At 43.1% G+C, this 12,010-nt stretch overlaps 1 protein-coding gene across 9 annotated transcripts in view; it reads right to left on the minus strand.

Annotated features, from left to right (window-relative positions):
* Nucleotides 1-12,010, minus strand: part of Trrap (transformation/transcription domain associated protein) — a 114,021-nt gene that overhangs the window by 32,145 nt on the left and 69,866 nt on the right. For 8 of the 9 annotated variants that reach the window (XM_071605575.1, XM_027953212.2, XM_027953213.2 and 5 more), the window contains 11 exons: nt 11,588-11,787; nt 10,850-10,971; nt 10,343-10,556; nt 7,797-7,976; nt 5,821-5,967; nt 4,496-4,615; nt 4,012-4,299; nt 3,721-3,858; nt 2,976-3,088; nt 2,442-2,577; nt 1,437-1,628 (listed from right to left, as the gene is read on the minus strand). In XM_071605575.1, coding sequence (XP_071461676.1) covers nt 1,437-1,628; nt 2,442-2,577; nt 2,976-3,088; nt 3,721-3,858; nt 4,012-4,299; nt 4,496-4,615; nt 5,821-5,967; nt 7,797-7,976; nt 10,343-10,556; nt 10,850-10,971; nt 11,588-11,787 — 1,850 coding nt within the window. The remainder of the gene's footprint in view (nt 1-1,436; nt 1,629-2,441; nt 2,578-2,975; nt 3,089-3,720; nt 3,859-4,011; nt 4,300-4,495; nt 4,616-5,820; nt 5,968-7,796; nt 7,977-10,342; nt 10,557-10,849; nt 10,972-11,587; nt 11,788-12,010) is intronic. The other variant, XM_071605574.1, reaches the window with a different exon arrangement.

Below are 12,010 nucleotides of genomic sequence, written 5' to 3' on the forward strand. Positions count from 1 at the left end.
TTATTCATAATCAGCTTATTCAAAAATGATACTTGTATGTATTTGCACAATTAATAGCTTATAAATGCAACCTTTTCTTGTTTTTATAAAAAAATAACTTTTTCCTAACAGCTATACAAACAGGTGACACACTTTTGCACTTTTATAGGAAAGTCTACTCTTAATAAGAAGCTTTAAGATATTTTAATGATCTAGATTAAAAGTACTATGTATTTGTGAAATCAATATTACTTTAGGGTACAGTTTCAAAAAGCAAAAACATCAAAATAAACAATTATTTCACTAACTTTCTGGCCCACTGTGACGAAGACAGGAAAATCTGCTATGGCTTTTATAGCCATAAGTTGCTTTTATAAGCAACTACACTACTATGGTATGAATATGGTTTGTTGCCCCGCAAAACTCATGTTGGAAATTTAATCCCCAATGTGAGGTATCAAGAGGGCGAAAATTCAAACTACTACAGCACTGTGGGGTAGGGTCTTTGGGAGGAGACTGGGATTAGAAAGGGTCATCAGGTAGAACCCCATAAGTGAATACAGGTGCACACTTGCACACTATAATCATCTGATGACCCACACCTCATCAGGACTCTGCCAGCAAGAACCCCATCAAAATATGTGGTCCCTCAATGTTGGACATCCAGAAATATGAACCAAAATAAACCTCATTTCTTTATTACCTCCCAGGGTGGTGTTGTGTTTTCAGTAACAGAAAGCAGACCAATCTATACATTATGATAAAAATCAATGTATCAGATAAGTTTCAAAACTCCTCTTTTAAGAGAAATAAAAGTGAGACCCTGTGGAATTACTGCTGTAACATCAGCCTCATTTCACTTGGGTAGTATTACAGTAACACCAGTAGCCGCTCTGTGCCAGGCACCAGGGGACAAAGGATGGCAAAGGCCCGGGGATGCACATGCTGTGTGTGTGTGTGTGTGTGTGTGTGTGTGTGTGTTATGCAGGGGACACCCTGAGATTTGAGAAGCTGAATGGTCGCTGGTGTGGCTAAACAAATCGTTAGGAAAAGAGCAGATGACACACAGAGTGTCAGGAAGAGAGTCAGGCGTGGCCACTGAACAGCAGTTATGAGTCTCAAGTTGGGATCTTTGGGGGCCTAACAGTCGTATCACACCCATGATGGTACACAGGGGCACCAAAGAAAATTTCTAAAGCAAAAAATCAAAAATCATCACACTCATTTTTGAGAACATCTTCAGTTACTAGGACCTTAGATCCTCCAGCAATTCCCAAATGAGAAGCAGTATTTCCCACCCTCCTTGAGTTTTTGAACCTAAGGATGAGGTTTAAGTGGAAAACAAGAAGAAGAGAAGGTGCTTCCTCTGCCACCGGCTCAGGCTTCAGCTTGGGCCCAGCTGCCCTGCTGTGGTGGCCCTGAAGCCGTGCACAGAGGGCAGCACTCACTGCACTCACCTGCAGAAGGGGCGTGTGCACGTGGGATACCACATGGGGCAGCCGCCGCCACTCACGAATGGCTAAGCTGCTGGCCATTTCCACCAGGCGCTCAATGAAGCTGAGCTGCTGCTCCTCGGGGTGGCAGATGGCCAGGTACCCTCGATACATGTTGACTTTCCAAGCCATCTCTTTTGGGCAACTTACTTCTACCTATAGTTAAAGAAATTACAGAGACAGTGATGGGTAGTCTTCTCCTAAATATAAAGAAACAGGAAAAAGCTCACTTTCTTGTGGCCAATTATGCAAAGTAATAAACAGAAATTTGCCTATAAGGAAAACTATAATTTCTTTACAGAAGTCATTCATTTAAACTACCTTTCTGGATACTCTCCTTTCCTGAATTCCAATGAGTGGCCAATCTCTCTAGCTATAAAAGTATACCACAGAAGCTTCCTAGTAGGAAAAAAGAAGCTATACTCTGTATAGCTTCTCCCATTGTCCACTAAATTCTTCAGAATGAAATTAATTTAGTTTTTCTAAAAAAATGTGCAACCCAACCAAGTTCATGACTCAACCTCAGATAACACTACACATTTATAAATTCCATCACACACAACAGATTTTGAATAGGAGACCATTTCACTCAATTGCCTGATGGACAATAGCAAACACACCCTGTCCTGGGCTGGCCCAGCTCACCCTCTCATCTCTGTCAGTCAGTTCTAGTGTTTCTGCCAACACCATCCAATCTGTTCTTTCAGTCTCTGTGGAGATTGAGGACTCCACATCTGACACTCATAACAGAATAATGAACTAATACTTGGTTTATAATTTCATTCAAATTTAGGGGAAAAAAATCAAGAGGAGTATTTCTTTCCCAAGAGCTATCTTTCAATTGTCAAATCACCCAGCTCAGACTACTTGAAAAGAAACCTCCAGGAGGCATAAGCATGTCCAGTGAAGGAAGCCCAGTGGCCTAGTCCTCACTGACATCACAGCCAGGGGGATGGGAGGACAGCTCACCTGCACCAGCGCCTCCTTCATGGCGGTCCAGTTGGACACCCGCCAGGCACACTCCAAGACGAGGTAGGGGTTTATGTGGCCTTTGGACTGGCCGTACTCGGTCAAGGCCTCCCACTGGTTCAGTTCCTTGGAACACCTAAAGGACAGGGGTGTGAAAGCCAGAGCTCAGTCACCAGAGCACTGGTGCGTTGCAAAGACAGGACAGGATTTTCAGTAGCATATTTTCACTACAAACGAAATGCAGCACCATGTGGGACAGACTTGCTGCAGGATGCCCAGCAGCTCTACAGGGTGAACTCCCTATCCACGGTCACCAAGAGCGACTACCATGCAGCCAAGAGCCCAGAGCCAGGGACACAGGAGGCAGGAGTAATTCATTGTTTTTCCATTAGCCCATTTAATTACTCAAGATTTTATACACTGTTTTTGGATTTTGGTTTTATAAAAAAACACTCATTATAAGGAACTCTCAGATTTTTTCCCTTTTTTTGTTTAACCAGCCCTTGACTATACCAAATCCTGTGTTCATCTTACCGAATCCAGTGGTCTTCCCAGAGCTGGTACTCAGGGAAAATGGCAGGGGATGCGTTACTCCTCTCATGTTCTTTTTTGGCCTTATCCATTGCCTTTTCATAGGATTCTTGTGCCTAAAAGGCCAATAATACTTTTTTACCAGTGTCTAAGACCAAGATCACGTGATGCCATGCCCCCAACTCACTATTCAGATAGAACAGGAGTCAGCAGGAGAGGAAGGAGGTAGGGTGGCCCCTGCACAGAAGGGAGGGGAGGCCATCCACGCCTGGAACTAAGTCTCTGACCTTTAGTAACCTCAGCCACAAGGCAGTGCCTGCACTTTTGAGTTTCTGTGCCTTGGTGTCCTATACAGCACTCAGATTGTGATCATGCCCCTTGCCACAGGACAAACCTCAGGACTGAAATTTTAGCACTAAAAGCAATCCACCTTCTAGCAGATAAAAAGCACCCATATCAGCATCAGGACTGTGATCAGGACTGTGCTTTTTGGTTATGTCACCTGGGCACAGGGGCCATGTCTCATCATCCCAGCTACGCAAGAGGGTGAGGCAGGAGGATCAAAAGCTTGAGGCCAGCCTCAACAACTTAGTGACATTTGTCTCAAAATAAAATAAAAAGGTCTAGGGATGTAGCTCAGTGGATAAAACAGTAAACTTCTTGTTCCAATGTGAATTCTAACTTGAGAACCCCTAAAAATGACCTCTTTGCAATCACGCATCCAGGCATTTCATCCAACAGTAGCTACCTGTTCAAAGAATCCGTGCTGCTCATAAGCAATGGCAGTTGCTGTCTCTGAATATTTGCAACGCTTCTGCCATAAACCAGCCCACATGTCTTCCTCTTGTAGCAGAGAATAAAGTTCAGCAAGAGAGTCCAATATCTCCTGAAAGCAGATCACAGTTTCTAAGTGCTCGTGACAAACTTTTTTTCCAATAAAGGGACTTCATGGTACTCTAATTTAAAGTCTCTTGGGAGATGTACTTACTGAAAGCCTGACATCACTGACAAGAATTAACAAAGCAAGGCAGGTCCTTACCTGCTGAGGCGGCGTTATGCTCTCTTGCTCATAGAACTCCGTAGTCTGCTTTGGCTTAATCTGTAGGCTCAGACCCTTTTCAAAGGCCTGGTGCTCCAGCATCAGTGTGGAGCGGAACCAGAGGTTGTGGGTCTTCCCCAGGTACTTCAGAACACAGGGTCTGATGGGTATCGGGGGGACGCACTGGGACATGGCTTCCACGAAGCAGTTCAACGCGCTGGGCTGACAGTCCCGCTGTACCTGGTGACTGCCACTGCACAGGAATGGGCTTATCTCACCTGCAAGGGCCTGGAACCCAAGCACATGCTGTTTTAGGTCTTTTAAAAAATTGGCAAGTCCTTTTCTTTCTCTCAAGGCATCTAGGAATGAAACAGCTAGCAATTTCCTCATTCTCTAAAATTTAAAAGACTATATTCTTTCATGAATGCTTATCAAGAATTAAAACTATACTTTTCCAAAACAGGATTTTAAAAAATATACTCACATGCTGCTGTCTATCAGATAGGATTTTCCACAATCTGGGAAAAAGTTGGACCCAGGTCTTCTCTGCTAGTGTTGTAGAAATGTGGCATAATTGTACAAAGGCACTGAGCAGTGCTCCAGTCTGGGGACAGAAAAGAACAAGCTTAGATGGCTGTGGTCCAGGATTCCTGCATCTGTGCTCAGAAGACACCAGTCAGGCCAAAGCAACTAGTATGTCAGTTTCCATGTGGTACCTATCACCACAGAAGGCCTCTGGGTTTGGGGACATGGACAGACAGTCCTTTCTGGCAGTGGTATCAGAACAGGGGACTATAAAGGTGACTAACCTATGATGAGAGTGTCATTTACATATGTAAGGATGCTCTGCTTCCTGCTCTATCCAACATAAGACCAAGCATTTTATGCTTATCTTAGACAACAATGGTGTCAGACACAAGTTTGAGGATTGATTTAATGCAGAAATTCGGGATCAGTAAAAAAAAAAATTTTACATAAAAACTATTTATGGTACATAATTTATGGTTTTTCTTCACATAGGTCCTGCAATGAATGTGATGTGGGGTAGGGGGCCTTGACAGCTTCCTTTATTACATGAAAACGATCATGCCCATGGCGACTGCAAAGTGTGTGGAAGCCAGACTTTTTATTTGGGTAAATCTCAAAATGAAGATGCATTTGGGGTCCCTGACCCCACAGAGGAAACTTGATTTACCATATTAACTAGTTCTTCCTTCTTTCTTTCTTTCTTTTTTTTTTTTTTTTGGTACCAGGGATTAAACCCAGGGGCACTTAACCATGGAGCCACATTTTTTTGTTTTAATTTTATTCTGAGACAGGGTCTTGCTAAGTTTCTTAGAACTTCAAAGTTGCTGAGGCTGGCTTTGAACTTATGATCCTCCTGCCTCAACAACTCAAGTTGCTGGGATTACAGACATGCACCACCATGCCTGGCTATTCTTCCATAGCACACGGAAATAATTCAACACTATGCCATCGCATACTCTTAGTAATTATTTTTACCATTTCTTCCAAGGAAGAGTAGCGGAGAAATTACCTCTTTTTTTGTCCCCCATAAGATACTGTAACTCCTTTCTCAAATATTTATATTAGATATCTGTTTTGGAGTCTCACTGCACTATAAAAGTTTCAGTTGAGATAGGGAAGAAAATTATTAGATATCTATTTTGGAATCTCACTACACTATAAAAGTTTCAGTTGAGATAGGGAAGGAAATTAAAATCTATACTGCAATGAGATAACCCTAATTTAGGTTTCAAAATATTCAGGAGGGAAAAAATAACTTCCCTCCTAAACTCACATACAGACCTTCACTTCACGAAGCGTATCAAGAAATTTGTCATGTCTGTTGGTTAACATGTGCAGCTGGTTTCCAATGTCCTTTTCAGAAAGTTCTTTGGTTTTGGGTGTGCTGGTCTGATCCCCAGGAGCTAGCTCAATATCTATTTCTACATCCTAAAAAACAAAAACAAGCAAAGCCAAAAAGCCAAAGAATTAAAAAGCAACAAACACAATGCCTAGCCACACTTTTGGCAAGTAAAATTTGTACTAGTTTCCTAGAAATTTGCAAGTACAGGCTAAGAATCCCTAATCAGAAATTCTAAAATCTAAAGTGCTCCAAAATTAAAAAATTTTTTTAGCACAAAGCTTGGGATTTTGAAGCATGTAAGATTTTAGAATTTTGGATTTAAGGATGCACAACCATGGTGAAGTTTATTTAACTATTTCAACATCCCCAAATCTCCAAAATCTGAAACACTTCTGTCCCAAGCTCTTCAGATAAGGAATAATCTTAAATTTTGAAATAAACAAAACCCAGATTAACAAGTCCTTTTCTTTCTCTCAAGGCATCTAGGAATGAAACAGCTAGCAATTTCCTCATTTACTAAAATTTAAAATAACTATGAAAATATCACCATTTTGCTTTCATATTTAGGTTACAGAAAGCAAAATAAAATAGTACAAACTTCAAAAAGTAAAAACAATAAAGACTATTAAGAGTCATGGCCCATCATTTCTCAAAATGCACTATAGATGCCTAATTCATTCAGATTAATACTGTTAGGGTCACCATGTAGGATGTGGTTGGTACAATGTTTTCTTTCTTTTTTTTTTTTTTGGTGGTGGTGGTACTGGCGATTGAACCCAGGGCCTTGTGCATGCGAGGCAAGCACTCTACCAACCGAGCTACATCCGTCCCCTGGTGCAATGTTTTCTATGACTCGGTTCCAAACAGGAATGGACCTTATTTCTGTGGGAAGCTTCTGGAAACAATCATCAAACTATTCCTACAAATCAATAGATCAACAATTTGATATATGCCCTTGAGAACACAGAATCCATGACAATTTATTTCACACAGAAGATTGTAGTAAAGAAAGAGAAAACCACCAAGATTTCGTGTTTAGCAGCAGTGCAGAAAATTTTAAATTCTTCTTTGTTAATGTAGGATATCTCCTCCTTTCATTGGGGGAGGGGGAAGAAACTCCTCCTTTTAGAGCATGGAAAGTCAGTGCTCAACCCTTCACTGCTGAGTGACTATCTTCTAAGACTCCACACAGACTGAGCTTCCCAAAGCCAACAACCTGAAGGAAGCAGCATCTAAAACTCCTGCCTGCAACCAGGCATGGTGGCACACACCTGCAAGCCCAGCAATTCCAGAAGCAGAGGCAGGAAGATGGCCAAGTTTGAGGGTGGCCTCAGTAACTTAGTAAGACCCTGACTTGAAAATAAAAAATAAAAAGAGCTGAGGGTGTAGTTCAGTGATAAAATGCTCCTGGGTTCAATCACTGGTACAAAAAAAAAGTCTGATGTCATGACAGCCCTTCCCCCAGGGAGGATCAAAAGCCATCAAGACTAAAGCATCCGCCTTGGCGGAGAGATTCCTGGGGAGCCAAAGGCTCCACACTGCCCATCCTAAGACTAAGTTAAGCAGAGACCCGGAAGGTTCTTAGCAGGCGTCTGGTGAGACCAGTTAGAGGAGGGTTCCTTTATGGCAGGTACCACTCCCCCAAGCACAGCTTTATAGTGCAACACACTGCTGACATGGGGAAAGAAGTCGCAACGGTGAAACATCCTGTCCTAAGCAGTATAATAGCTCATGAAAAAGTGATCTATCCCAAAATGAATGGCAATACAAGATGCTTCTCAATTTTAATCTAACTGAATGTAGTCAGGCGCCGTATTTGGAGCTTTGGGGTGGAAAATTTTTAATATACTGTTCTCTCCATTACCAAATTCCCCAGCAGGATTAGAAATTCTGCCTGTGGAATCCAGAGCCTCACCTCCTCTTTGGACTCGCTGTTCTCTCGCTCCCGAGGCTCCTGCTTGACATGCGTGACCATGGCGAAGGCGGCGCGGTCATGGCTGTCAGCCAGGTTGATGACGTTGGTTATGGATGGAAGCATAGCTCCCTGGCAGCTAGTCCCAATGGGAGTGCTCTTCTCACACACCGCCAGGAGGAGCTGGAGGGGTTTGTGAAAAAGGAGATCAGCCTAAAGTAGACACATGGTTAATACCTGATCATCTCAACAGGTGCATGTGGTTAGTGGGGGTCTAAATCAGCAGGTCCAGGGCGGCTCAGCACCCTTCACCCGTTTCCACACTAGACGGATTCCATCTTCTTCCAGACATAGAAACCAGAAGCCCCGTGCTTCACTGTCTGCTTTTTGTTCTCTCTCATTGCCCACATCCCATCCACAAGCCCTGCCAATGTCACCTATTACAGGATAGAATCTCCTAACTCATCTCTAGACCCACCCTCTCAAGCCCATCTCCTTCCACTCCCCTGGGATCACTGTAATCCCACCAGGGCCATGCGCAAGACCTCTGTGATGGGACTCCTTACTTGCTTCTGTACTCAGACCACGTCCCACCTGCTCTTAGCACTTCCAAGACTGTTCTCCATACAGTACCACCTCACGCTCTTCACCACAGGATGTCTGCTTAAGCTGCACAGGACCAAACCACTCTTGCAATCTGCAAATTAACTGAGCACCCACTGGGTACTACAGAGGCCCTGGACATTCATCTACTTCAGAGATAGCAGCAAAATCCTCATGAAGCTGAAGTGTCAAAGGCAAAGAGAAGCCTGGCCAAATGCCCACTGGATAATGCAGCCAAAGAACAGGCAGACTGACAGAGAGCAGAGGGTGCCAGAGTGGCAGGGAGTTTTCTTGAGATCTGCGTCACATGGTGAATGCAGCTAAGAATAGAGTATTGTATATTTCAAAGTTGTTGAGTGTGCAAATTTCAGATTTTCTCACCACAGAAAATGTTGCTCCTTAGAAGTTGTGGATTTTACTTTGCATTGTATGCAGAAATTATGATATCATCCTGTCCTCCACACGTCCAATTATTATAAAATTTATCAATTTATAATTTTTATTAAAAGGACCAATAAAAGTGGAAAGACTATGAAAGTCAAGTTGACTAGAGACTAATGGGGAGGGAGCGAGGGGCAGGGTGGGGCTGGAAAGGGAGGCAACAGCACAGTCACTTGGGGCACATGAGAACTAACCTGGAGCCTGGGTTTTATGTCAAGTACAAAATTGTTAGGAAAAATTTTACAGCAACAGAGGAAACAGAGGAAGGGTAGGGGGTGAGGAAACTGACTGCAGCATGGCCTTGAACTGGTACCTCCAGGGACAGACCAGATGTGGGGAAGGCTCAGGGATCCTGGCTGAGCCCTTCCTCTAATCAATTCTTGTGTACCTGTCCACAATGTCTTATTCATCTTTGCATTTTTATTACAAGGCCAAGTGCCTGGTGCCTACTCAGCAATTGACAGACCTCCAGAATGAAGGAGGGGCAAAGCAAGAAACTTTGCTCACTGTGTTGCCATTAGCAAAATTCCAAATCCACGCTGCATTTGGCAGTGATAAAACTTCCTTTCAACCAAAGAGAACCCAATGCCATAATTCCTTTCCTTTGCATTAGAGAGAACCTAATGACCTCTGTCTCAGTTTTATTAAAATGGTTTCATTCATTTTAGGTATGCAGACGAGGACTGGTTACCTGCTATAGGAGATTCAAGTTGCTGGTGCCTTAAGTTGATGAATAAGCCCAAGAGAGGAGGACAGCTGACTCCCATGACCAACAAACAGGAAGTCTCGCTGTGATCCTGCTAAAGCACCACGAATGTCTTGACTTGCCTGCCACTGCAATCAATGCCAATCCTGCTCTAGGTCTGGACTTCATACACTGACCATTCGACACCCGACTGCTCCTACTACCCAACTCCTTGTGCTAAAGACTCAGAACCAAAGGGGCTATCAGGCTGCTCTTTCCTTCCTAACTGCAAAATGAGGAGGGCTAACAATCACAGCACATGGCTAAATTCTCAAAGCACACAGAAACATTTATATTTACAAATGTATACAATGTTTATATTTGAAGAAAAAGAAATCTTTGCCTACAAATTAAGAACTATTATTCACTTTGTGTGTGTTTGTGTGTGGTGGAATCCATGGGCACCATCCCCAGTGCTATCCCCACTTGTTAAAATTGTTTGAGACAGGACCTACCTAAGTCGCCCGGGTTGACCCCAAACTTACAAACCTCCTGCCTCAGCTTCCTGAGCTGCTGAGATTACAGATGTGTGCCAATGTGCCCAGTAATTCAACTTTTTGATAGAGGGATTAAATCTACCAAAAAGTTTTAGATGAACACTCAACCTTCAATCCTTGTTTCTTCCTAGAAATTAACAGCAGGTTCAGGTTGGAGATGTCCAGTTCACCTGGGCATACGTGACCATTGGCTTCCGCACCCTACCAGAAAACCCATGCATGGCCACCTCTCATTTACAGATGCCGAGTCCAGTCCAACCTACCTCGATGCACTGCTTGATCCAAAAGTGGTTCCCCATGGCTTCCCAATTCTGGGAACAGGTCACATACAGAAGACGCTCATAGACCCGGCGTTTCATAGAGTTATCAAAAACCTCAAAAAACTTTGCTCTGATGAGTGGCTGGGCACAGCGCAACCCCGAGAGAAAGGCGGGCTCCAGCTTCGCAGTCAGCTCGCTGCCGGACAGGGCCTCATCCCTGCAACCAAAGAGGTCACATCAAGATGGAAGAGCAGGCAGATGGGGATGGCGCAAACCACGACCAAGCGCACAGAGAACGGTGGACACCAGCTTTCTGAAATGCCACTATGACGGCTAAAGGGCTGCCACCAATTGTGACATGCTTAAGCAGCATTCTGCAAAAGGATTGTTAGTGAAGCCAAAATATGTTGCGTGATTTAGTATTTAAATGAGTATCTTAAATTACACTGTTTGGTCGGAGAACACATTACAGACCAATATATGCAATATTTGATTAGTTGCTATAATTACCTGTAGACATAGTTAACAAGATCTAGAAACTGTGCATTTAACTCAAGGTCTTCTGGGAAACGCTTTTCCACATAGGTCATCATTTTCACAAGCAAAATGGACTTCTCCCGGAGTGTGGGTGTCTGTACAAAATTGTTTTTTAAAAGAAAAGGTCAATTCATTCTATTTGAGAAAACACATATTTTAAGAGTACTTCTGCCACCTGTTTCCCTGTTTTTTAAGTTACTACAATTTAACCATGTATTAAAAGATAAGGCTATTTCTAAACAGAAAAATCAAACATGACTTCAGTTATCTCTGGGTGCTTAAAAAAAGAAATGCCAATATGATTTCCATGGGGGCTACAACTCACTTTGAAGAGAAAGCAACTAAATTAGACGATAAATCAGGAAGTTAGCAAACCCTCATTAAGTGAAAAAAATTTTTCCCTTATTATTACTATTATTTTCTGGATTCCCTCCACCCTAGAAAATGGCAATAAGTAAAGTTCACTGAATGTCTTAACAGGAGAATAGCCACAGCAAATATTAAGCAATGTGTTAGTTCCAATTTTCTACTTGACATACATTGAGTGAGCTGAGTTAACTTCATCCCTATCAAGCAGATACTATGAATGCAAATATAGACAAGAAAATATTTTGCTTCAAGAAGTTTCAGAGGAATGAGAAGGTGACAATTTTTTTCTTGCATTCAAAGAAGGGAAGCTAGGCCAGGCATAGTACCCTCCTCCTAGCTCACCTGATTGGCTGCCATTGGGGAATTATTCTTCACCCATTCTTCCACAATTTTTACCACAGCCCGGAGGATCTTGGCATCTGGGGACTTTTCAATGAGGGACGTCAGAATGGCCTGAATGAAGTTCTTGCGCATCTCCATGCTCATCACGGCCAGCCGCGTCTTCACCAGCTCCAGACTCAGCATCACCAGCTCACTAGTTCCTGCTCATGCACAGACAGAACACACCCCAACAAATTTCTAGACATAGTTAAAAGGGCCTCTGTCCTGCATGACTTGGCGTGTTGGGTTCCACACGTTCCCCCAACCACCACCACCAAGTCTTTACCAATCAGAGCTCAGGGAACTCATCCATTACTTACTGCTATACCTTGTGAGAGTGGCTCTCTAGGAGCCCTGTCCAAGAGAGAGAAGAGGGAGCTGATG

Source organism: Marmota flaviventris, chromosome 19 (assembly GCF_047511675.1).
Source record: "Marmota flaviventris isolate mMarFla1 chromosome 19, mMarFla1.hap1, whole genome shotgun sequence".
NCBI classification, from domain to species: Eukaryota; Metazoa; Chordata; class Mammalia; order Rodentia; family Sciuridae; genus Marmota; species Marmota flaviventris.